The 27948-nt window shown below is 38.3% G+C and overlaps 1 protein-coding gene across 3 annotated transcripts in view; it reads right to left on the reverse strand.

Moving 5' to 3' along the window:
• The window catches only part of arhgef9b (Cdc42 guanine nucleotide exchange factor (GEF) 9b), a 75843-nt gene that overhangs the window by 30765 nt on the left and 17130 nt on the right, over positions 1 to 27948 (reverse strand). For 2 of the 3 annotated variants that reach the window (XM_073853998.1, XM_055177847.2), the window contains exons 2-4: positions 25743 to 27305; positions 22248 to 22380; positions 17167 to 17267 (exon numbers count right to left, since the gene is read on the reverse strand). In XM_073853998.1, the coding sequence (XP_073710099.1) occupies positions 17167 to 17267; positions 22248 to 22380; positions 25743 to 27236 (1728 nt within the window). In that variant the 5' untranslated portion in view covers positions 27237 to 27305. Of the gene's footprint in view, positions 1 to 4328; positions 4819 to 17166; positions 17268 to 22247; positions 22381 to 25742; positions 27306 to 27948 lie in introns of those variants that run through there. The other variant, XM_055177848.2, reaches the window with a different exon arrangement.

Raw genomic sequence — 27948 nt, forward strand, 5'->3', positions numbered from 1 at the left:
GATAAACTGGTAGAAATTAGTAAACGGAAAAGATATTGGACTATCGTCTATATTGAGGTTACGCGCCCACATCACGTTGCTGTGCGCGTGTTTACGAAAACGTAACATTTGTACACGTATTTAAGCACCGCAGCTTTAAAGCAAGTTATTCTAAGATATTGAAACACAAACAACTGAGCTAAATGTGCGTGCTGTTTCTGTGTGAGAGGAGCGTGCAAGCTGGATTTCCGCTGCTCATTAAGCTCATGAGCATTTTTGCCACTTTATTGGCCTTAAATAAACATATGCTCAGAAATGTATCCTCATACACATTATCATTTAAGTTCTAAAGAGAAAGTTAACAGTTGAAAAAGCAAACGGATGTGTAACAGTGTATTGGATCCGGAGTGACTTTAGTCTTTAAGGTGAAGTTATTTTATTTTACTTTAATGCATTAATGTATAGATGAGAAGTAAATAAAAAATGATATATTATTTATATAATTAAAAATGTATACATTTTTTGTAATCACTCTTTTAATTTCTCTGGTCATTTTTACCCACATGGAACTCTAACATATACAGGAAAATTGGGGCTTACGAGGGTTAAATGTGTTTCTATCAGAAAACGAGTCACCAGTGTGTGTGGGTGTGTGTGTGTGCAGAAACATCATGTTTTTATACAAATCCATCTATTCTTCATTGTGTAATCTCCTTTAAACCGCAACAGTTACACTAAACAGCCCGTGGGGATCCCCTTTTAATGTGATGTCACATTGATTACGCCCTAACCATAACCGCTCACATACTCCGCCTTATGAGCATGTAGTTCAACCTTCTGCTAGAGACACATGTTTTGATGTAGTCCAAAGCACATGTGTAAGCGTTTTACCCCCACTTTACAAGTGTCTTGAAGTTCTAAAAGTGGTGTGAAGAATAGTTGGTACACTTGTCTGACGTTTTGTCAAGTATGGTACCCCATAATCAATTAGTGAACACAAAGTCAAGAACACACACAATCCCAGGAGCAGTGGGCAGCTAAGCCGAAGATATAGCACCAAAAGTGGTTCTTTCTCGTAATCATAGAAGAACCGTTTTTAGTGCCATATAGCACAGGTGAAGCACCAGTGAAGCACCTGTGTAGAACCATATAGTGCTATGTAGAACCAAATGTGGTGCTATAGTGGTGCTATATGGCCCCTATATGGTTCTACACAGGTGCTTCACCGGTGCTATATGGCACTAAAAACGGTTCTTCTATGATTACGAGAAAGAACCACTTTTGGTGCTATATAGCACCGTTTGTTTTTAGAGTGTAGCTATGACAGCTAGTCAAGACAAACATTCGTATGACCATATTCATTTTAATTTTCCTTTATAAAAACCAGCAATACTAAATGTGATCTACAATAAAAATATTACTCAGTGTGAAAGAAGATCCCTTTGAATCAACTCATCTCCAATTTAGTTTTGTCTTTAGATTGTCAAGTAGAATGTCATGCATGAAAGGTTTGCTCAGTAATTTCTATATATTCTACCTTTAAAACTCTGTCTACAAATGTTAACCTGTCCCTTTTTTGTGACAAAATAATGCCAATAACCAAATAGGGTTTCTGCACATATTTTCACATATCTTACACTATTTACTACAATTTTCTGTGCAGACTCAACAGATGCAGGACTTTCAGTTAATGTGGACTCCTGCTAATATTGCTGCAGTCAGAAATCAGTTTTATAAGAATAATGCAAAGTAAACTTATTTAGGTACTTGCAGGTAGTTTCTCTGAAGGATTGTTATTTGAGATAATGAAGATAAATGGCTCTCAGAAACAACCGGACTTTATAAGTCCAGTTATAACTGCACATCATATTTCATTTACCACATTCGTGGGAACCTCTGAAAGTGTTGGTATATTATCTACAACTACACAAAAGAGGGAAAACACCATCTTATACTAAACTAAAATTCAAGTTTATTCAACTACAAGTTAATTTATCAGCAATTAAAATGTTGCATTGGCTGTGGGTTTAAAAAAAAAGCAGCTGCTCCAGAGATCAATCAGTTTAGAGACATCACATAATATAAAAATGCAGGATCACCATTTTAAGTTGCTGTTATAAACAGACAAAACAGCATTTAACTGTTTTATTTTTAAAAGAGACTCAATGTACTTAGGAGCATCAAAGTTTGATCACAATCATGATTTCAATCTTTAACGTGAATAATAAAGATATCAAGATTATACTTTCACAGAATAGTTTACATTACGTTGTGTGATTTTATTTAGAAAACAGTGAATCACAAAAATAGATTTAGCTGGGTTTACAAATTCAGAGTAATAAGAAGTTCACAATAACCTTCAATCAGTGGCTTGCGCACTGCAAGGGTTAAAAATTTTTGCCCATTGTAACAACTGTCCAATCACAGCGTGGCTAATCAGTGTTTCTACTATCGATATTTATTGACTTTTCATGCGGTGCATGAACGCGCAATGATCTCAGATAATTAAATCCTGCCATACTAATCATCAACAGGGTGTTCAAAGAACCGAATAAGCGAGATCATAATTAGCGAGATTTGAATATCTTGGATGTCTCATTTGATCTCAGATGTATTAAAGCAACACCAAAGAGTTTTTTTTACCTTAGTGAAAACTACAAAAACTTGCTTTACGGCAGACCTACAATCCAATCAGAGCCAGCTATGCTGCAGTATTTACGACAGTGGTAATGGACAATTACGCTTCTAACCTGTAGGGGGAGCAAAGAGCAAAAACTCTTTAGTGTTGCTTTAAGCGACGTACGAAGAATATGCCGCTGCTCTGTTATGAATCTCCAGATAGAAGAGAGGGAGAGAACCCAGGTGCAGGCTTGGATGAACACAAGGCTTTATTTAAACAAGACACCAAAAACAAAAGACTCGCAAAACAGGGTAAACTATACAAAATCGGCTAGACCAGTGGTTCTCAAACTTTTTTCAATGTGCGGCCCCCTTGTGTACAGTTCATTCCTTCACAGCCACCCAAAGAAAATTTATGACAAAAAACTGTTTTAAAACATTTTAATTAATAAAACATATTAAATTATACAAAATAGTGCTCTTGGTTAGTAGCCTTAATTTTTTAGGTTTAATTACACAGAATCCATGATAAATTAATGTATTTTATAAAATGTCAGAAAACTGGGCCCCCTGGCACCATCTTGCGGCCCCCAGTTTGAGAACCACTGGGCTAGACTTACAAAACAAAGAACTTGACAAAAACTTCACTAACAAAACAAGAACGTGACAAAGCTTTTCTTAACACTCTTTTCAAAGACAGGACTTTACATAGGACATAGGTACTTTACAAAACGAATCAGCACAAGGCAGCAAACACAAGGGCACTAAATGAGGGAGCAAACCAAGAGAGGAATATGTGACAATCATCCCTGCTGAAAAAAAACAACAAAACCTTTACAGAAAACTCTAATGGTTTCCATTAAAATACCAATAGGAACCATTAGCTTTACCATTAAAACCACTACACTGTAGTGTGTTTTGGGCCATATTCCATTAGAACCAATAAAATTCCCAATAAATCCATTAGAGTTCTCTGTAATGGTTTTATCGGGATTTTTTTAGCAGGGATGGAACAATAATAGGATAATTAACGAGGAAACAAGGGGGCGGGGTCAGGAGACGAGACAAAGCACATGGCCCGAATAAACAAAAATCATGACCTTGCTCACTGCTATTACACTTGACTGAGTAGTCCTGCTTCGAATGTTTTTAATTGCGAATTATTTAACTTAATATAATATCATATTGAAAATCATGCTGAAAACTGATCATTTCCATACTGAAATGTTGCTTTTATTGGTTAACAATTTTAATCCAATATATTGTTTAAATATATAAATTACATTTTTACAATAACTTAAAATTATTGCAATTAAAATTAAGCAACTGTTCCCACTTTTCTTCTCATCGTCCACAGAGTAAAGCAACACATGTGCTGGCATGTGAATCGCGTCCACCATTCTCTGGATTGAGAATGAAAGGAGAATGGAATGGATAATTGCACTGACGTGACACGCGCAAAAGCGGTGTAGCTTTTAGGTGAATGTGCCTTTTATTAATGTTTTCTGTATTCAGAGCACTGCCTATGATTCATAAATAAATTATGTCTGATATTAATTCATGGTCTTGACAATCACTGTTTGCTTCGTATGATAATAAAACATTAAAAAGCCTACACAGTACGTTACATAAAAGCCTCCCTTAATTATGAATAACGACAAACAGATAATTTATTAAATACAGCCCTTTAACAGATGAAACACAATAACATATTAGAAAAAAGACTTTACCATGATCAGCGCAGTTAAGACGAGAATCAAAGATATATCCGGGCAGTTCAACAGTCTCAGATGTTGCCAGAACAAGAAAGAATCGCATGTGTCAATACGATTGTGTGCCAGTCATGTTGATTATTCATTAGCTGAATAACGGTGGCCAGCGGTTGGATGGCGATCACAATAAACACCGCCACCGTTTGCACGTCCAAGGTCATGCTGCAGAAATTCAGGACGCTGATGTCTGGTGTTAAACATGCGCTCAGTACAATTTTCAGGGCATCCTGCAGCAAAGATTCGTATGCACGAGGCTTAAATACACGACACTCTGGCTGTGTATTAAAAGCTGTCTAGACACCTAACGAGGGCAGCTCATCTGACTCGGCGCGCTCCTATGCTGCCCAAATACGTTTCTGTGTGAGTGGCTCAATAGATTTTCGAGACACAGCCCCGATTATTTTCTCTGTTCATCATAAAACGCATGCGCCTCACATCCTCACCACCATCAGCATTTGTCAGCACATCTCAAAATATTTACAGTAAATACAAAACACTGATGGTGATGGCGACTTTCAACGCAATTGTTTCGGATCATTACGCGAAGCTTTTCAGATCAGAGCACAACGAGGGCCTCTGCTGGTGAAAGTGAGGGAAAGCGCCAAATAGATGATTGAATAAATGAATCCATATATTAAATATCTGTCGGTTCCATTGCATAGACCTACTAATTAAAAAAAATATAAAGTTTTTTTTAAACACGCAATCTAGCATTGGGTAGAGGGTAGGGGTGAAGTGTTTTGAACTATGACCAGTGGAGTGATTTGAAACAGTGAGGGTATTTATATAAATGACAGTAACAGGGATTGAAGCAATGCAGACTCAGTGGAATGGAAAATTTTGAGGGGGAAATTTACTGTGTGGTGTTTGATTGTGTGTATGGGTAATTTGTGTGGTAGCTATAGGACTTTTATTTAGAAATATGATTTTTTTTTCATCCAAATGTATTATCAAACTTATTAGGCAAAATCAAATACAAGTTGTTATGTTGTTATTCCTAATTGTTGTTATGTGTTGATGTTTTGGTTGTAATGATACAACTACACGTTCAATAACAAAATGTAATGTTTCAGTAATGTTTCAAAAACTTTTTATAGGCCATATTTTCATGGACTACACAGACAAAAGCGGAGTAATGTAAGAAGCGGAGTTTAGGAGTTAATTGTGATTTTACACATTAATGAAAAACTGAGTAAAAAATAATAATAAACTTTTGTGATTAAAAAGAAACCTTTGATGCAAGTAGATCTTAATGTAAAGCTGTACTTTTCATTTTTATTTAATTGAATTGAAAGCATGCAACTTAAAAAGATTAAAGGGAAAGCATTTTTGCATCATACACTGAAAAAATTATAAATGCAACACTTTTGTTTTTGTCCTCATTTTTCATAAGCTGAACTCAAAGATGTTAGACTTTCTATGTACACAAAAGGCCTATTTCTCTCAAAAATTGTTTACAAATCTGTCTAAATCTGTGTTAGTGAGGGCTTCTCCTTTGCTATCCTCCTTACTATCAAGATGCTGATTAGACAGCATGATTATGGCACAGTTGTAAAATGTGCAGTTTTATTACACAGCACAATGACAGATGTCGCAAGTTTTGAGGGAGCATGCAATGGGCATGCTGACTGCAGAATTGCCCACCAGAGCTGTTGCCAGTGAATTGAATGTTTATTTCTCTTCCATAAGCCATCTCCCAAAGAAGAGATGGTCCATATTTTAAATGCGAGGGGTTGTTTTTTCCTCAGCTTGTTTGAAATTGATAAACTACAAATATTACCAGGATTACTTAGCAATCTGACTTTGGACATAGGCTAAGCGAGACTGCTGCTTCCTGCACGCACACATGCGTGACACAGAGAGAGAGAGAGAGAGACAGACACAGATGCTGCGTCTGAAACCGCCTACTTCCATACTATATAGTAGGCGAAAAGCAGTAGGCGAGGCGAGTAGTATGTCCGAATACGTAGTATTCAAAAAACAGTATGCGAAAAGGACCCCGGATGACCTACTACTTCCGGTTAGATTTCGAAGCGTGCATACGATGGACACTTCACTATCCAGGAGCGGAGTTATGCAACGAAGAAGAAAGGTGAAAGCAGCAATACGGCCGTTTTCGCCATAGATATGTATAAAGGCTAGATGTGTTACGGAGGAGTCTCAAACGTCATCACCTGGCGGCCATCTTACCACAGGGAGCCCGCTCACTTGTAGCATTGAGTTTTAATGATGCATGTACTTTTAAATGACCATAACTTGCTTTAATTTTTCTAACGGTTTGATTTCTTACAAACGTTATTAACGTGGCTATAATTCTGGATGCTTTAACATTTTTCATGAAAATTATTATTTTTTAGTTAAAGTATGGTTCATTTAAAAGTACATGCATCATTAAACGCAATGCTACGAGTGAGCGAGCGCCCTGTGGTAAGATGGGTGCCAAATGCCGGCGTTCCACTCAATTGGCCAGAAGCGCGGGCGAGACATCTAGCCTTTATACATATCTATGGTTTTCGAGCTGGTATGACATGACGTGATGACGACGTATGTCTCGTGAGGTATCCACATGATGGATGTAGTATGTCTGAAACGCATTCATACTACTAGGATTCATACTATAGAGTACCTACTGTTTTAACAGTCAGTAAGTAAGTACTTCATCTCATTCAGTACTGAACAGTATGCGGTTTCGGACGCAGCAAGAGGGAGCAAGAGAAAGGGGCTGGTTCAGCTCACCCTGATCATGACATAATAATCTCGATTATCTTGTTTTTGTAATCGATTTGAATTGAAAATCAAAAACTATTAATTGCACAGCCCTAGCTTGTATACTATAGAGTGAACTGTTTAAAGAGCAAAACTAGGCATCAAATTTAGCATTTGCCTGGGAGGACCCTTGCAGCATCTGAAGGGAACTTTAGCTGGGATGCTCACAGCCAGGGCCGGTGCCAGTCGCCCCCTCACTGGCACTATCCCGCCCCCTCAGATCACCATTAATGTTGAATGGGATTTTAATGATAAAACGCGCTATTTAAAAATCACATTTGCCTTGTGTATTGTCTTCCTAAAGTGAATTTTATAGTCTAATTATTTAACAAAACAAAAAAACAAGTGTGCATCATGTATTCTACCGTGACACACGCCCACTCCATGTGTATAGGCTTGTTTGACTTCATGCGGCGCCGCTAGAACTGTCAGGCGAAGAAGTCAAAATGCCACGAGAGCGAGACGAAATGACACTTATGATGTATGATTTCTCGAATCGATCTTGCGGTACTTTGACGTCATCCGGCTGTTGGTTCTTTCAGCAGCGCATGAAGTTGAACAAGCCTTTTGTGTTGACGGCTTGACGCACGCCGACAATAGCCGATTTTGCACTATCGGGCCTGTGCGAGCCAGGGCTTCAAACGGGCCTCACGGAGCCAATAGCCTCAGACCTCCAGCTGTGTAGCCAAAATCACGACGCGTTTGCATTGTCAAGCCAATAGCGCCCCTTAATACGCCTACCTGGATGTAACGTCACACAACTCTGCCTGTTTTACTGTGAGGAAGTCACTTCAATCTGACAGGAGACGGGAGTGAGATCGCATCATCATACAACAAACATAATGAAAATAACTGAGGTGGCTGTTTGCACGGTGAAAGCCAAGATGAGAAGATAGAGATGTTTGCTCCAAGCAATAGGCAATAGTAAATAGTAATAGTAAGCAATAGTAAACTTTATGAAGTAGGATAATTACAAATAAAGCGTTCATCTACATAATGTGCCATTATACTATATACACAATGTTTTAAAGAATATAACGAGTCCTATTTTTACATTTATGTGAAATAATCTTAATTTAAAATACAGGTATGCACGTGTTTCTAAATATGTAACGTTAAGTTTGTAATTATAGTTCTATGGCGATGTAAACATACTTACACATTATGGGAGGTGTGATATCTTTAATCATGAAAACGTTAATAGTTGAGGTACATGAAACACAAGGTAACTGTCTAATAGCTATTTCAATAATGTGTCAATCAATAAATACTTTTGTCTATAAAGAACTGCCTCGAATACCTGAATAGAACTGAAAATCACTTTACTTGCATCTCAAAAATCAGATGTAGATACCATCGTGACTCGAGTGATCGCTTCTTTAATACATGGACGATCAAATGATGATCCAACACACATCTTTAATTTCTCAGCACTGTTGCACTTTAAACACTTTGTTCTGTGCCCGAAACTTTATAAACTTCTCCCGAACCGGTAGCGGTGTGCGCCGGATCCTTAGCATGGCGAGTTCGGCGTTGTAACGCATCTTTGTTTTTTACATATGCAGATCATTTTCTTCTGTCCGAAGTACAAACATAGCAGGCATCTTCCGTTAAACAGTAAATTACTGGTGATCCCGATTATTTTTAAAGCATAATTAAACCCCTGGTCAGAGCCTGACTCCACCCACTGGCAATATTTGAAAAATGCAAGAAAAGTGGGCAGATCCCAACGGAGATAGAGGGGACGAACTAAGCTCGTACCAAGCATGTGGTGAGATCGTAACGAGGGCGTGGTGAGCTTGAACCTGCTTACGTCACGAGTTACTTTTTGGACCCAACATCCAATAGGAAAATTCAACTGCAGTAGCCACCGTTCAACCTGAAGAGGGCAGCACTCAAACGTTTTTACACCATATATTGTAGTATTGAAACACTTTATATCCAAATGTCAAAAAACTTACTAAAATCAATGAACAGCACTAATAAAGCATCATTCTTACAGATCATTAACTAAAAAAAGTTGGTTAAGGGTTTAGTTACTCTTTAAAGTTTTAAATCTGCAGACAGATGGAAGCACATCTTGCCAGAGACTCAGATAAACTCCGCCCCGAGAAGCCCGCTCTGGCCCAAGGTATTCGGCGGGCCAGAAAAGCCTGGCCTTAAGCCCCAACGAAGCACCAGTGAAGCACGATTATGCCCCGGAAGTGACAATGCAAACGCGACAGGCCTCGGCAGGCACTGGCACGCCCGCTTGAAACCCGATAGTGCAAACACGGCTAATGAGCCCGCGTTCTGAGCCTCAGCGGGAAATCAAGATGTCGAACTGGGAAAGTATATAAAAAGTTACAGACAGGAGTGGGAGAGTAACCTGGGCCTAGCAATGGATATATGGAAAATAGCACTGTAAGTTCTGCAAACCGGACTCTGGATTGTCACACATCAATTAATGCTGTGGCGTGGATGGATTATCGGAGCATTTCAGGTGCACAGATCCAAATGTTCGGCTGTCATTAAGTCAATTCTGGCACCATGAACTTCAGCCAGACTGTACATAGTTTTGAAAAGTTCAGATGTTCATGTTCTTCAGCATCCTTGCAAGTCAACGTACAACCAACAGCCTATTATTGTTCTGCATTTAACGTTAAAGGTAAGCGAGCCTGTACAATCTCTCTCTCTCTCACACACACCTGTTTATCAGGAGTAAATAGATAAAAAACAGACATTGTTGAATTTATAATTAACGAATTTGAATTAGCTTATCCTACACCATAGCTGTATATGTAAACGAGTTATTGTCATTTTGCTATCGTGGTTCTCTAGCTGCTTAATCGCTAGCTTATGGTGCATTACTTGTGGCAGTTAAAATAACTACGTTATATGATCAAATTGAACCAAAATGTTGATAAAATGTTGCGTTTGACCGTTTCTGGGCTGAAAACCATCAACTCTATTTGCCAACACTGTCCCCCACCATTACGTAAAATTCTTGAACTAACAGTTAACTCTTTCCCCGCCATTGATGAGATATCTCGTCAATCAAGAGAAAACGCTTCCCCGGCGCCAATGACGAGTATTTCCGTCTTTCCGCAATACTGCTATCATCCACTAGGTGGGGCCCTTCCGCAACTTTTTAAAACCGGAAGTATTGCCCTATGGCAAGCTGCTGCATGTCCGTGTCTGTTTTAAAGATCGCTCTGAATGGGAACTCTATGAAAAGTCCGTCACAAAAATGGAATTATCTCTGCTTTTTGCTCAAAATGTGGTGTTTTTGCAGAAACCTACCCATATTCAAAAGCTGATTGCAAAAGAACTAATGAAGGTAGGATGAAACGTTTTTTTTTTGTTTGAAAGCAGAGGGTCTGTTCTTTCATTTGGTATATTGTATGTTTATATATTTGAAGAAGAACATTTTCTGGAAGGCATTAAACTTTTGTGAAAATCATGAAAAACACTAGCTGGGTGGCAACTTTTAAAAAAAAAACGCTGGCGGTGAAAGAGTTAATGAAAGCAAACACGAAGTATGAACATTTCATAATTTCAAGGTTTTATATTGCATTAACTAATTTCACCATGGACATTCGAAAATGGATTAAAAAGAAACTACAGTAACTGCAACTTCAAATGAGCAGTGTTGTGCTAATATGTAACGTTAGGTATACGGTTTTTTGTTGTTGTTGTATTGTTCAGAGCTCTGTACGTTGCTCACTATAGCTGTAGTTTTTGTGGTTGTATTACAGAGCTGTTTGTTTATAACACGTTAAAACTGAATGTACCAAACCTATGTATTTTCTAGCTGGGGGAATTATATGCATTCATGTGATTGCCCCCTCTGGTATTTTAGACGCCCCCTCATCAGCGCTCAGCTGGCGCTGGCATTGCTCACAGCATCGGACAGGTAGGCCCCATCTGCGGTCCAACACTCGCTCTCCTGATCGCTGCGTGTCCAGCGCTCACTCTCTATCCTTCTTGAAGTGTCCTGGCTCCTACTTCAAAGCGTTCCAGGCATTTGAAGTGGAACGTAAACAGAAAACATGGATGACCGACCGGTCTTCTTAAGGCTCGTACAGACTACATAACTTTTAAACGTCGGTCCAAACTGTGCAGTTCACACTACAGTAAAACATCAAGTCAAACATCTTTACAAAGTGTTCTGGAGTCATTATATAAAAGTGCTGCATGTCGCTAAGTAACTTGGTATATTTTTACCGTAGTTTCATGATAACAGATTATAACGACATAATTTCACGCCATAATATAAAAAAAACAAGTTGTGTTAAAATTACAGTGTCTAAAACAACCCTACAAGCAGATAAGTACAATTTATAGTCTATTCCTTGAAGATTTCCTCTCACGACGACGCGATCTATGGGCGCCGCCATTGTCCTCCGACTTATTTTTCTGAAGTCGGGGTAGGTCGAACTCCCCCGAGGAGGTTCCACTTCGACAGGCATTCCAGTACACTTTTCCTAGTTGGAGGTAGGATAAGTCCTACATCCCACTGGTTTGGATGGGCTCTGGAACGCAGCATTAGTGTCATTAACTAAAATGAGCAGGTTATCCTCAGATAGTCAGTTGCTATGGTTACTTACATAACCTGAAAGTTACCTCCGTTTTTGGTTTATCCACTTACTCTTAAACTTACCCAGGTAAGTCACTTAGACTGCTTTCCCCCAGACCAATATTTTGGTATAAAAATACATTCTCTGAGAAATTATATTTTTACCAAAAATGTTGCATCCATAACGCTGGAATTGTTTACACAAAGCAACGCATTGTTCACGCAATCAACTTTAAAACATGCAGCCCTCCTATTTGTTCAACGAATTCATAGCCTTTTGAGGTTTAATCATAAAGGTATATTGCAATTGTCTTTCCATCCCTAAATTTAAGACCTCTTAAAAATTTTTTGTACCATTTTAAGATTTCTTATGGCCTTAAATTTTAACTAAATTTAGGACTTTAACAGCATCTAGAAGTAAGACTGTGAATTGCAACCAATTGCTCAGTCCACAGCTTAACCCTTTTTCGAAACGCATAGTAAAGCTACGGTAGCCCCCACATGACAAACACGTCATTGTTTGAGACAATGTAGTGGCAAAATGCATTTAGAGCAGTTTGTCAGTTTAAGGCTACTGTAGAAACATGATGGTGCCAAATAGAGCCTTCTATGTAAGGGGACCCACAGTGTATGTAGATTAAAATGCTACATTGTATTGTTATAAAAACAATAGAGTTAATTTTGTAAGGTCTTTATACACCACTGATAATACAGTTATGTATATTATATTGCATTTCTGTCAAGAAATCCTTTGAAAAGTCCAACATAGCACCCTTAAGACATGCACACATGCAGAGTCCTTAAAACAAAAAATCTCTCATGTTAATCTGCCAGTTATAAGCAAACAAGAAGTGCATCACTGACATTTGTGATGTCATTTTCACACAGCGATTGCCTTATTCGTGGATTCTGAGAGGTCCGTCGATTCATTCTGAGCTACATATCAATTAAATTTCACTTCAAATGTCCCACTCCTCCCCTAATTTCATAGATCACTAGTAAAGCCTCAGTTACATTCCCAAAATTAACAACGATACAAAGTTTTTCATCATATTATTTTTGACTATTTTTTTCAGAGATTTTTGACATCTATTAGACAATAGTCTGTAATTAGAGTGCATGATCTGGTAAAGGTGGTTACTCCATCTGGGATGAGGCACACCATTTGTTTTCCGTCTACATGGGCTGATGCTTTTGTTCAAGCTCTGTCCCTCTGTCAACTGTTGACTTCCTGTTTCCTGTAGACTACACAGCCAGGCTGTAAGCCCTAAAAATATCACAAAGGAAATTCCCAGCTCACTATGCTGGCGTAGTTTAAATATGAGCTGTTTGTTATTTTAGGTAGGTATCATCATTATGGCCAGAAGGTTAGAAGAATAACATTTTAAATAATTATAGGTTTAATATGTCTATCTATCTATCTATCTATCTATCTATCTATCTATCTATCTATCTATCTATCTATCTATCTATCTATCTATCTATCTATCTATCTATCTATCTATCTATCTATCTATCTATCTCTCTCTCTCTCTCTCTCTTTATATATATATATATATATATATATATATATATATATATATATATATATATCTTTATATATATATATAAACCTGTGACCTGTGAAAATGGCTGCCAGTGTAATGAAACGGTAATGCTGGTAGAATAAGCTTTTTAGTGCTTTGCATAAGTATTCATTCATTTTTATTGTTTTGTAATATTAAAAATTGTGAGTGTGCATATGTATTGACCCAGTTAATATTTTAAAGAGCCACACCCAAATCTCAGCTACATCCCCTTTGAGGTGTCTTTTAGCTCTGTTCATCTAGTCACTATGGGGCGGTTTCCCGGACCAGGATTAGCTTAATCCAGGACTAGGTCTTAGTTTAATTAGGAAATATAACTAGTTTTAATAAACATGCCTTACTAAAAACATTACTTCTGTGCATTTTGAAGTAAAACAAAGGGCCCTGATGTATTTTAAGATATGTAAGTGCAAGTTGTTTTCCGTTTGGAGAGCTCTTAAAAGTGTTTAAGTCTAGGACTAGTCTAATCTCTGTCCGGGAAACCGCCCCTATATGACATATTTACCCATTTTCAAGACACATCTGCTTTAGGTCCTTTAAGTTAAATGACTCGCATTGGTATACAGCAAGTCAAGGCGAAGATTCGCAAGTGGATTCCAAGAAACTTTCCCATATTTTAGGAGACACCAAACTGACTAGCTGTAAGGAAAGCTGACTGTTGTGACGCATCACAGAACAAGCAATGTAGTTATAGCGGCAACCAATAACCGCTCAGGGGCAAAGTATCGTGAAGAAGCATTTGCTGACGCGTTCCAGTTGTTCTTTGATGATATGTATTGTTGAGACATTCATGTATACAAACAAACGAAAACAACAAACTCATAAACAAAAACACATACGATGATGCAGAACACTAAAGACATACTTTTAAATGATGATGATGAAGTCCATGTAAAGCCACATTAAAATAAACCAATAACCAAAGTTCAGGTTTTACGTTACGGTCAACAGAAAGTAAGCTTTCCCGCTTACTTCCCCCCTGTTCCAATACACACACACACACTCACAAACAGGAAATGGAATGAAATACTTGTACAGGTGAACCAACCTAGTGAAATACCATGACCCGGAAGTGAATACTCAAAAAATTACAAAATAAAGGTTCAAACTAGGGCCGGGACATTAACGCGTTAATTCAGATTAATTAATTACACAAAAAATAACGCCTTAAACATTAACGCATTTTAATCACACTTTTTTTTCACCGCGGAACATTGGATGGAAGGGTCGATAAGAGCATGGTTGTGTGTAAACTATACAACAAGGAATTCACATATCACCGCAGCACATCGAGCCTCAAGTATCATCTCAATGCAAAAGAAAACAGCTTCAAAGTTATTTCGGTGGTAAACAAAGTCATAGTAGGGCGAATCATCCTTTTGAAGCTCGGGGAGGATGCCGCTAGCAAAACCAGCAATGCAAGCTTGAGAGAACCACCCCTGACAAATCTCGCGAGAATCACGACTTGCTTTACGGCAACGACGTCACACACATTAGGCTTGTTCGACTTCGTGTGGCGCTGCAAGAACCGACAGCCAGATGACGTCAAAGTACCGCGAGAATGATCCGAGATGGCACTTTGACGTCTTTCGGCTGTCGGTTCTTGCAGCGCTGCATGAAGTCGATCAAGCCTATAACAACAACTGCACGCGCGAATTTGAGATGTGATGCTAAACGATTTAAAAGTTAAGAAGCGCGTTCGGAAGAGAGTAGGAAAAGGAAAAGAGAATCTGACCGCCGTAGGAACCGCACAAGAGTCCCACTCGGTCAGGTTTTTACTCGTTGGCGTGAGCTAAAAGACAGCACTGGATGGGATGCTGATCTGGCGATCTTATTGATGGACTAGTAAGTAAATCTCTTTTTTGTAAACTTGTTTGCGGTCTATGTTGTATGTTGTTGCGCTTGCTTGTAGTATGTCATACGATTATCATGACAACAGTTGTCAATATCTCACATAATTATCAGGACATAAATAAGCCTAGAGGTTGTAAATAGTGTAAACATGCGCAATTTGCAAACTATTATGATAAATAGCAATAATCATGTATAGTGACATTATAACAACCAATGTTATGAAATAATGCAACGTACACAATTAACTTTGTCATGGCATTTTGTAATGTTTACAAGAACACAAATGAAATTATACAGTAGACATAGACTATAGAATGTTTACTTGTGATTTGGCTGCAATCATGTAAAAACGTTATAAGCCAGCAAACGCGGTACTTTATTATTATATGCACTCTACACTTGGAATAAACTACTTCTTATCCTATTACCATCATCTGTAGTTTAGTAGACTATGCAGTAGCCTAATATTTGTATGAAATTGTTAAAAATTACCTGGTCATTATCTTCGGAGGTGTACTAGAGTGGGAAATTACAACAGTTGCAAGTATTCTCCAGCGATATACTGTTTAACAAAAACGTTGAAAATGCATAGAGCGGCTTTAAAAGACGTTAAGTCACGTAGGCATTCATATTATGTGTAGTCTGCCTAAGGAAGCAAGAGAGGATGAAGTCTCCAATGCAGAGGCAAACAATGATACTTCCTGTCTAAGGGCTTGTTTGTAACCGGGCTCTGTCTCTCAATTCTTCTCAAATACACTTGAAGGCTAAATTCACTTCCCCAATGAACATGAAACAACAACTGATCTCGTACAGGATAGCAGTGGTTTAGGAGGAAATGACTTTGAAATGTTGGCAAATTTGAGCCTTCTGACATCTTGACAATGATCTAAAGCAGGAGAGACCATTGCTCTCTATTTAATCTCACTGCTATCTATGAGAAACACTTGATATTAAGTAGATGATTCCTGTAATGGTTCCTTCAATACAAGAAAAGATAACAGCAGCCCCCCCCTCCCCGAAAGAGTTGTGTCTGACAGTTTTCTTGACTAAGTTCAACGATTAACACTATTAATGAATCATTAAGGGACAAACTGTCTGAGAGTTTTGACTTCACCGATCAGCATCTGACTTGAAGCGATGTCATTTATGCCATCAGTCAGTTCATGAGGCTTTACAAACTCTCACTAACCTTTTCTATAGTCTTGCATTTCCCTTTGATCTTTAAACCTGCTATCTATCAGACTCCACATCTGTTGTCACCCTCTATTCGGACTGTTCACTGTTCCAACAACTGTAGTTCTGTGTCTGCTATTTCAACTTTCCCATCAGCTCTGTGCCCTGCTGAAGTTGTTCCCTTGGCAGCTTGGGTAAGTTTTGTAAGGATGTAAATCAAATTTGACCAGAATAAAACAAAATTTTACTGGTTTCATAAACATAATTATTTTATGTAAAACTGCAGCTTCATAATGTATGCACTTTTAAACCACAACAGATCGTCTTGCCCTAGCCATGTGACGTGCCAGCGCAATCTTGCATATTAAGCACGTTTAAAGGTCACACTTTATATATGTGAAACACACATTTGCAGACCATTTTAAACAATAAACTGACACAAAGACATTAATTAGTATCAATCCACATACAACAACATCGGAACAAACCTTTTTTTCCACACTTGTAAACACTGGGACGGTAGTTTTGAATACATCATGCATGACCTTTTGGCGTGCTTACACAATATGCGAGGTTGCATGGGCATGTCACATGGCTAGTGCAGAAGCTGTGTTGAAACTGTCATTTTAAACTGCATTGAAACTGTGAATTGTTGAGGTCCAATAAAGTTTATTAAATTGAGAAAAATCTTGGAATGATTTCCTCAAAAAACTTAATTTCTCCTCAACTTAACAAAGAAAGACATAAACATTTTGAATGACGTAAAGGTGAGTAAATTATCAGGATTTTTATATGCAAGTGAAATATTCCTTTCAATCATCAAGCTTTATGTGTCACAATAGAGGCTTAGGTCACTTACCATGTTAACAGGCACTGGTCCGGATCCTGGTCTGAAACGCTTTTGTCGTCTGGATCCTGTGCTGCCGTTCCTCACACGAAAAATGCCTGCCATTGGTTTAGCTGTAAAAGAGAATTATTTATGATTTAAAAATGTATTTAATAATTTAGGGTTATTTGCATATCAGAAAACTTTGAACATGGATTAATGCATAAAGTATGGTGGCCCAATCATACACAACACAACAAAATTTAAAAACCAAACGTAAGTTCACAACACAACGGAATAAAGCCACAACACAATGTAAAAAGCCACAACACCATGGAAATGCTCCCAACCACTAGGGGGTGCTTTCAGCATAAAAATGTGTCACGTCGTCGCCATATTAGGAAAGTCACACTCTGCTAGTGGTATTGTTTTGGTAGCCATCTGTATAATGTTTTATATGCATAACGTATTTAAATTATGATGGAGAAAGAAAAATTTGTAATGGGATAAAAAGTAAAGCGTATGGGAACCCGTACTATGGGTGCAGCAGGCACAATGATATTATGCTGTTCCATAAAAATAGTGGTAACTTTCAATTGCTGGGGACTACTTTCAGGCACTGTGTTATATTATTGTGCCTGCTGCACCCATGCTACGGCAGCAAAGTCCTTGAGTGTTATACAGGGGCGGAGTGGGACCAAAAAATCTACCGGGAAATTTCGTAGACCACCGAATCCTTAATCCACACTTACTTGTCTATTGAATAGTCTATCCGCGTGACGGATCCGACCGCATACGTTCTGCAATAAACAGGCGTTCGGCGGCTTTTTACATCAAAGTCCGACAGGTTATGCCATTTGGGGAGATCCTGCTCACTGATCCTCCTATATTTTTAAAAAAAAACATGGTTGGACCTGCCGAACCCACTTTTATATACTGTGTTGAGCAGAGAAGCTGCAGAGTTTGACCATAGGGAGGTAGAAACTCAATTGTTTAACTGTAGGGGAGCTGGAAAATAAGCATATTTTCAAAAAAAGTGGAGTGTCCCTTTAACTAGGGCTGGATTTAACTAAACCTTGTCTTTGAAATCAGGCATAAGTTTTCCGTTTCAGTTGGTCTCTTCAGTCTGGGAACTCGTTAGAGAGACCAATAGGCTTCGAGTGTATCTAAAAGAGCCAATGAACATTGTCATGCAGTATTTGCATCTACTGGAACTGCCCTGTTGTGTGGGTATAAATAAGCAGCAGGTGAACTACATCATTAGCTTTTCATTTCGGAAGCAAGCAGTCACTGCTTTGAGAGAAGCATATCTTTTATCTTCTTGATTTCACATCTTTATAAAGACAGCATTTCTCACGGGTTTGCGTCTTTTTCAAGATGTTGTTCCGCCAGTGTGTTTCGAGATGTGGCCGTATCTCATTCCCTTTTAGGTCACAATCGCTGCCTCACGTGTCTGGCCATTGCACACGCTGAGACGGCGTTTGTGGAAAGCTCATGTTCTCACTGTTGGAAGATGAGTGTCAAGCATCTGTCACTGTCTTCAGATCTGTCACTTCGATGGCGGGGACTTCCTCCAACACCGAACCATCCCGCCTGGATGCGGGTTTTACAGCTCTCACTTCATAGTACCCAAGAAAGGCGATGGGTTACGACCGATCCTGGATCTCATTTAACCGTGCACTTCACAAGTTGCCATTCAAAATGTTGATGCAGAAACGCATTTTCAATGCTGCATCCTTAGGATTGGTTTGCAGCCATCTATCTTAAGGATGCATACTTTCATGTCTTGATTCTCCTCCAACACAGGCCATTTCTCTGCTTTGTGTTCGAGGGGCGAACAAGTAAGTACAAAGTCCGGCTGTCCATGTCTCCCTGTGTCTTTATGAAGGTCACAGAGGGGGCATAGGTTCCCTTGTGGGAACATGGCACTCGCATCCTTGCCTATCCCGACCACTGGCTCATTGTAGCACAGTCTCGATAGCAGCTTTGCAAACACCTGTTTTGGGTCTTTGGGTCCACTGGGAGAAGAGCAAACTCTACCCCATGCAGAGGATCTCTTATCTGTGTATGATACTGGACTCGGTCAAACTTTCAGCACTGCTCAACTGCTTGATTTCATCAGAACGCAGGACAGCAGTCCCACTGAAGTTATTTCAGAGGCTCCTGGGGCATATGGCAGCCACAGTGGCTGTAACACCACTCGGGCTGTTACATATGAGACTAGTGATATACTTCCTGGCTCCCACGTCACCCTCGCTGTGACTATTGGTTGAATTTGATATACACATTCAGACACACTTACCCTCGGAGGCGTCCCCAAAGTGTAACCGCAGTGATGCGGTGCAAGTTCCCTCAAAAGGGAACTGTAACAATGTATCTTTAAAGGTAATACACTGTAACTTTACCCTCACTTGAAATGTGTCCCTACATTAGTCCTTGAATTTGAGGGCATTGGACCTGGAAAGTCATTGAAAGGTCTTTGAATTTAAAGTTAAGAAGTGGGAACCCTGAGTTTATTAGTAAATGGATTGTGGAAGCAACTTCTATGGCAAATGAGGTGCACGGTTTGCCTTTACCATTGCTTGTTAGGACACAATCTACTAGAATTATATCTACTTCTAAAGTGCTTTTATCAGGGGCTTCTTTGCTAAATGTGTATAATGCAACATGGTGCCCTTCCCTGCACACATTCATGTGTTTTTATAGGAACTTCCTTAAAGGGTGTCTACATATATGAATTTAAGATTTAAAGTTGAAGTTAAGACTATTTAAGACCTTTTAATAACACATTCTATGAAATTTAAGACCAAAGCTGCAAAGCTGGAAATACATGTTGCAGTGGGTGACCCACACTGTAAACCCGAATGCTCAAAGTAATTAATTGTATTTAGTACTGTTAACTTAAATCATTACAATTAGTTCAAATTAATTAACCTTGTTGAGTATGCAGAACTTTCAGATATTTATGAGTTTGTAAAAATGAAACTCTTTGGGCTCTATCTTACACCCGGCGCAATTATAATTTTCACGTTTAGCGCCACGTTGTTTAAATAGCAAATGCATTTAGTGACTGCAATACTGGAATGTTCCAGTAGGGGGCGTGGACAGGTGACTAGGGTCAAGCACGCGTTCCTTTAGTATCATAGAACAATGCACTGATCGAGGGAAACTCAGCGTGTTTGTTTGTCTCCAATACCTGTTCCCTTATTGCAGGTAAAACCCTTACAAAACCTATTATTTATTGCTTTAATGCTTCAGTGACTGTTGTGGGAATTATTATGAGTTTGTTTTATGCACTTTATTAGTTAAAAAGTAATGTTAAACTGTGTTTAATGAAAAGTACTGTAGGTCACGCGTGGCGCACGTGAATCCCCCCCCCCCCATGTGACGATATCTTGAGCGTAATGGTTGTGGTCTAAAAATGATTATTTCTAATGATGTGTATATTATGTATGTGTATGTTATGGCAATGCAATGTTTGCATGTATTGATCAGTACTTATAGGCCAATAAAATAAGCTTTTATTTCGGTGCCCGCAGTGCTACATAAAAGCACATGGTCCGTACATTCACTAAACATGGATATAGAACTTTATTTTTTATGCGGTAACTTGCGTGTTTTTGTGATTTTTCATATCACTACATTATGACCAACAGTAATTATGTTTTATGAATGTTATTCCTGTGACGGACAAAATTACATTAATCATATTTAATAATGAATTAACCATTTCAATGCCCTTTCTGTGTTTGTGTAATGTTGATATTGTTTAATTTAAGCATACTTTTGCACGACGTGTGTGAATCAGTTCATACTTTTTACTTTGTTCTTGCACCTAATTTGCTATTACTGTTTGAATTATAATGTTTAACCGTGTAAATGTTTGCTTTTCAGATTTCAAATAAGATGATAGACTGGGAGTGCAGGGGGTAAAAAGATTAATCGTTCAAGACTCCACCTCCTCAGACCACAGACTACAACATAGATGTGCTCGACAGTCATTCCAATTCTAATTAAGAGAGAGTAATCCGTATCTTAAAGGTATAGCGGAAGAATGTCAATCATTCTGATTATATGTTGACGTATAACCGTCGTACGTGCTCGCCTCTAGGTTCACTTGCTGAACATGCGCACTTTCACGTGTATGTGTGTTGTGCTACGGTTTCAACCATTCATTGAAGCTCGCGTTCTCGCTGTGTTTTTTTTCAAAATGTCTGAGTGTCGCAAGAGAAAAAGTGTCTACGAATTGTATGACAAGAAGAGAAAAGGACTATAAAGAAAGAAACAAGACCAGAATGTTTATGGGAGACTATTTCACATGCTGGCGTGAGCTAAAAGGACAGGTTGGGCTTCCCACGTGAATTTTCTACTGGAAAGGTACATTTTGTCATGCTATTTGGAGAAACTCAAAACTTATAAGTTCTGCATAATTAAAATCAACTTATTCGGGTTTACAGTGCATCTGGCCCAAAGTTAACATCCGGTATGTGGTTTTTAACCTATCAGGCTAGTGAATAAACTGACTTGAGGAACAAATACCTTGTGGAAAATTATAATGTTTTGGTTTCCAAAAGACGAGACAGAAGTCTATGAGCATGGATCATTGCTGTACAAAGAAGGTTTAGCACTTAGCTACCGAGACAAGAGTTTTAGGATTTGGAGCTCCCATTGTATGCATTAATTTTACACAGTAACATTAGCTCAGTGTAATGTTGATACACTTTAGCTATGATTTGAACTAAGGAAATCTACTAGTTATTTATTTTGCTTGTTATCAGAAATAATCTACTCTACAGGGACTAGAGTAGATTGAAGAATGGTTGTTATCGATTCTATGTGGAGGTCTACCAGAAGTTAAGTTTGGTCCACAAAAGCTGTTTTCTGCCTAGAGAGCTAACTGCTGTTGTCATCACTGCAGCCTACATACCACCATACGCTAATGTAAACGCGGCTCTTTCGGGCGGGATGCCTTCTACCATTCTATGTTATTAATTCATTTATATAACAAGGAACACACAATGTTTTCTTTTTAAAACAACATGCTATTAAATAATGATCAGCTATAAAAATTATGGCTTAATCAAGATTCAGACATATGTTGTGGTTGACTGCACCTGGTGGTGTAAGCGTTAGGTCCATTGGCTCCAATGCAGAGAGAGTGGCTGGAAGTGGTAGAGAGCAACAACGTTGAAGAAGAACTTTAAACGGCGGCTCTGCAGGCGACTGGCCAGGAGGACGTGACAGGGCCTAAAAATGCCATAATATCACTGGTTGCAGTCACAGACTTATTAACATGTTTAATTATAGTGGTGGGGTTAATCAAGAGAAAAAAGCATGTGCAAGTATTTCACTGAGAATAAATAATGAATCAGAGTTGTGATAGTCTAGATAATACAACGTGAGAGGTTCAGGCTAGATCAAAATGACATTGCTTTAATTGGTCATTATTGAAAATAATAGATGTGGACCTGCTGTAAAGAAAAAGGGTGTTAATTTTTAAAATAAATAAAAAAATAGATGATGTTGAATTTTTATAGTAGAATTTTAAAACTGGTCTTTCAATGACCGAAATTCAGGGGCGTAGCCCATTTTGGGTGGACAGGTATCAGGTGATGTCACTTTCAAAGACCAAACAAGTTATGTACATAATGTACATAAAAGTGGTATATTCATGTTCATATAATAATTTCTAAATAGAATACTGATTGACGTTTTAAGGCAACCTAGGGGCAATTTTGGGAACATGCCATGATAGCTTACAGGAACACATTTTTGTGATATACTGAAAATAAAATAAAAAAATAACCGCAGGACTTGGGACTTTGAGACCACTTTGGAAATCTAAACTTTATTTTTTATTAAATAAAGATATTTTATGCACAACATTTCAGTCCCACTACACTTGAACAATAACTTTTATTTTAATTCTTAACAGTTATCTAAAGCGACTTACAAGTAGGAGAGCATATAACACACACTGGATCCGGGGCAATGTCACATGCCTCGTTCTTAACGAGTTCTATTGTCTTTTGTCGCATCAGATCAGGTTTAGACACGGTGTTAGGTCAAATTGTAACATGGAAATTCAATTGCGTAATTTGAGTCATTGTGACACAGCACATACTTACAGTGTGTGTCCAAAAAAAGAAGTGAATGAATGAAACAAATCGTGAGAGCAAAAAGAGATCTGAAGCTCATGGCAGATGCGCCTAGGAGATGATTCACCTTGTGATTGGCTGAATGTTAGTTCACTCAAATCTAAAGCAAAACAGAGAACTTCAGGTGGAAATATTGGCAGTGCGTTAAAAATGTGTAGGGGACAGAATCACGTTTCTAAAAGTGGTACGCCCCTTGACGAAATTCATAAAACAAAGGTGCCCAAATACAGTATTAATTTCACCTACACAGCATGATAGAACTCATAAAATAGCTCAGTTATGAAGGTAATCTCAAGAAATGATTGATTCTTAATATAAACATTTATAATATTATAAACTTTAATTTGCAGCAAATATGCTTGGTAGACATTTACATATATTTATAAATAGGTAAAAAGTGCAATTGTTTGTGTTGGAATATGTTTTACAATTGCAGGGGTTCAGGTTTCATAATAACATCTGTCTTGGCCAGGTATCTAATTGTATTACAAGACTATAATAAGACTGTATCATGATTTTTTATCTTTCTTGTCATGAATAGTTTAATTGCAAATTAATTATTATATCCCATGATTGCATAACAACAACCCAACATTGGGTCATTTTTAACCCATGCGGTGTGTTCTGTCCAATATTTACCCATTATGGGTCAAATTAACCCAGCCATTTTAGAGTGTGGGAACCCTTGATATACTGTAGATCCAGTCTATTCAAATCTTACCCTGGAGGGCCAAGCACTACAGAGTTTAGCTCCAACTCTAATCAAACTTAACCACCTGTGATTGTCTAGTGATCATGAACATATACAGTATATATACACTAGATGTCGCCTTGGGGTTCTAAGCATGCGTCAAAACCGCCGCCATCTTAGAACAGGGGTCTTGTAATAGGAAGTAGCTAGGTAAAGCTGCTATCTCTGCCTGTACTTCGAATTCATGGACGGTGCCGGACTTTTGTGCTGCGTATGGATGTTAGACCTACTAGCACTATGCATTATAGTTAGAAAAAGTAGATTTACGTAATATCAAAACTTTATTTTTTTTCAGGACTCTATGCTAAATACATGTCTGACTGTTGAAACGAACCAAAAGAAAATCACATTTTATTTCTGTAACACCATTGCCTGCCTACAATGACGCTGATGCGGGGTTCCCCTGTTTCAAGATGGCGGCTCTAGTTGACGCATTTGGTCCAATGAACTGCCGTAGCCAAGGCGACATCTAGTGTACATATCTATGGATCATCAAGACCTTGAATAGCTTGCTCAGGTGTGCTTGATCAAGGTTGGAGCTAAACTCGGAGTGCTCCGGCCCTTCAGAGCAAGACCTGAACAGCCCTGCTGTAGATGATTCTTTAAAAGGCAAGTGAAGGCATACTGCAGATGAATTAGAGCAAGTTATGCTTGATACGTTTGGACATGAAGTTGCTGGTTTTGCACAGGTTTGATATTATAAAAAATATATCCAAAGTTGGATTTAGTTGTTTGCAATGAAATATATATATATATATATATAAATTGTCCTAATAAATTCAATTTGAACTATTTCTAAAGTGATTATTTTATAAATAACACCGCTATCTCATATAACGCAGAAAAGTAACCATCTGCATGAACAGCACCTGGTAATGGCAAACGTAAGTATACCTTAAGCAACCCGCTAAGATACAGTTCGGGAAACATGCCTAGAAAAGGTATACCTGTAGTTAAGGTTTACCTTAAGAGTCTTTGTAGCGTGCTAAAAGACAATGGCATGGGGTAACGCAGCCACAGACATTTTACCTTTTAAACCAATGCTTGGGTTTGTCTATATTTTACTAAACAAACAAAGTAAACATTTTTAGAGTGTACATGTAAATACATGTAAATGTAGACCCTTCAACAAGATTATATCAGTAATCATATCACTACTAAGTGTTGCAGTTGCACCATTTTGTATTATTTTAAAACGAATCCTGACTTTACACGTTTGTGACTACTTGTCTGCAAGTTCAATTTAGATTTCAGAAATTCAAGTTTGGGATTATTGTATGCAAGTTCAAATCTCAACAGTCAACTTTTCATTTTACAGGTTTTTTACATTAGGGTGGTGAGAGTGTCAATTTTACTGTGAAATTACAAATATCCTTTGTACTTGCATTAAAACATACAAGCTCTTTCTCGAATGGTAGAGCATGGTGCTAGCAGTTCTTAGATGACTTTATCATAGATAACCCATGATTAATTGTATATTTTGAATGCAACAACTAAGTCCCTTAAATAAATGTTTCTGCCAATAAGCTTCACAGTAAAAACATATTAGTAAAAGAGACTTGTTAAATGTACATAATACATGTAATTATTGCAAAATACATAGCACAGTAGCATTACGAAATCAGACTCATATTCATAGTGCTATCAAACAAGCATGCATGCATAAGATGTATTCATAAAAAACTGTGTGCTTATGTTACCTTAAATATTTCCTCTGGGCACTTTGGAAACGTCTTTCCCTCAGTGCAAATATCTTGGTCTTCATTAACTGTTTTGCTACATAAGAGGTTTGACGAAAAAATAATAGCAGAGCTGTCAAAGCTAGATACTTTCCCATTTGGTGGCTTTGGTTCTTCACATCTTGGGTTGTTCTCAGATGTAGTTAGAGAGATTGGAGTCAAGTACAATTGCGACTGGGATCCATCTGGGTCATTACACAAGGAACTATTGTCAGCTGTAAAGTTTGGACATCTACTTTTCCAGGTTTTCAGCACCACAGGAGGGGAGAAATCCATCAAGTCATTGGCTGGTGGGACCATTTTGTGCACGTCAATCGATAATATTGATTTACCACTAAATGAGGTATTAACTTTGTGCTCATTCCTGATTGTCAAAGGTGTATTCTGGACGACCTCTCCTGAAAGCTGAGGTTTTCTTGAGTCAAAAGGGGATCGTTGTCCTTCAGGAGGTGAAAAAGAACGAGAAGAGTTTCTCCATTTCATGGCAGTTTCAGCCACAGTGTTAAAAAATCGGTAGAGGCCTCTAAAGTGGTTACTTTTGCCTTCGAGTCCTGTTTGTTCAGGTGCCGAGTTTGAATCTTTCACAAATTCAAAGTTTACTGAGCCATAATCAGAATCAATAGTTTTATCCAAAGTATTCAAAGATTCAAAACTACTCTCTGCCAAAGTTGAACTACCCCTTCCTTTTAGGGAAATTTTTCTCAAGTAATTCAAAACCTCACCCCCTTTTGACCACCTTCTTCTCGGAGGTATCTTGAGGCTTTGCTTAATGTAACATTCGTCGTGATCTGTCATGGAGGAATTGTTGCAGTTTGGAAAGTTGGAGTGACCTTTCTTTGTATATGTCACTCTGTCTGCAAATTTACACTCATTTTGGTGACTAACATTGTCTTTCAGCACCTGATGGTTGTTCTCTGGAAATCCAGATGGGTCTATCTCCTCAAATGAGCAATAAAAGTCTGCGCTGTGTCCTGCAAATGAGTGTCTCTTGGTTTTATCTCTAAACATGTTTTTGTGCTCTGAAGAGGGAGAGTTGTTGCACACGCCATTCACATCATCTTTCAGCTCACTGCTAAATTTGACACTGGAGGGCTTGCATGTTTTGCCTCTAAAAACAGATGGCGACTTTAATTTTTTAAAGGATCTTACTTTGTTTGTGATGGAGAGAAAGGATGCTTCACCTGGAAGGATCATTGAGTGAGGTCGTCTCTCCATGTCAGGGGTGGCCTTATGACGCTTCAGGATCCTCCAGATGCCTGTGGTCCTGGACCGCCGATTTGGTTCCTGTTTTTCTCTCCTGACAGCCTGCCAGGGAGTAATGGAGTGTGAGGAACTGGACTCTGCAATCCATGAGATCTCTGTTTTGTTCTCCTCGTCAAGTGAAACATTGAACACATTATTTACAAATCCATTGGTAACAGCAGATTCTGACATGGGGCTGGTTGTGCTATCCATCCTCTCTCATTGTAAGGTAAGGTGTTAGGTGTTAATCTTGGAAAGCATCATGGTTATCCTTGAGAACATCTGCGATTCAACAGATCAAAAAAGTCAGACAATATGCATTCAAACAACTTCTAACAATGTTTATAGTGTATACGTACATACTGTATTTTTTGTGCATTAACAGACCATTACAATAAGGCAAAAACATAATATAAAGTAGAATAACGGCAAGCATAACGTGTTTTCAGTAAATTACAGTGTAGGGTTCATGCTTGCAAATTTACAGATAGGGTTTATGCTTGCAAATGCTTTGTAGCACAAATCTATGAGGGTAAAATAACGTCAAAAAGATTTGCATGCGCAGGAGCATATTTGTGAGAGTGTACGTGACATTGCAGGCATAAAATAAATTTGCGTGTGAATAACACTTACAATTAACAGAAGAATGTTGCAAAACTTGTTTTCTTACGCTTGCAACTTGATTTACACCTTTAGAAAACTGTTTTTGCGCATGCAAATTTATTTTACGCTTGCAATGTCAAGTACATTCTTACAAATTTTATCCTGCGCATGCAAATCTTTTACGCGCTAAATTACCTTCATACAAATCCTCCCAAAGTTTACAAGATTAGGTCAGAGCTACTTCACACTCACGAGTGTCTTGTACCTATCAACGCCTATGCCAACGCTTTAACCCTACCCCTCTAAGCTGCACGGCGGGAGT

The sequence above is a fragment of the Misgurnus anguillicaudatus genome, chromosome 16, assembly GCF_027580225.2.
Source record: "Misgurnus anguillicaudatus chromosome 16, ASM2758022v2, whole genome shotgun sequence".
Taxonomy (NCBI): Eukaryota; Metazoa; Chordata; class Actinopteri; order Cypriniformes; family Cobitidae; genus Misgurnus; species Misgurnus anguillicaudatus.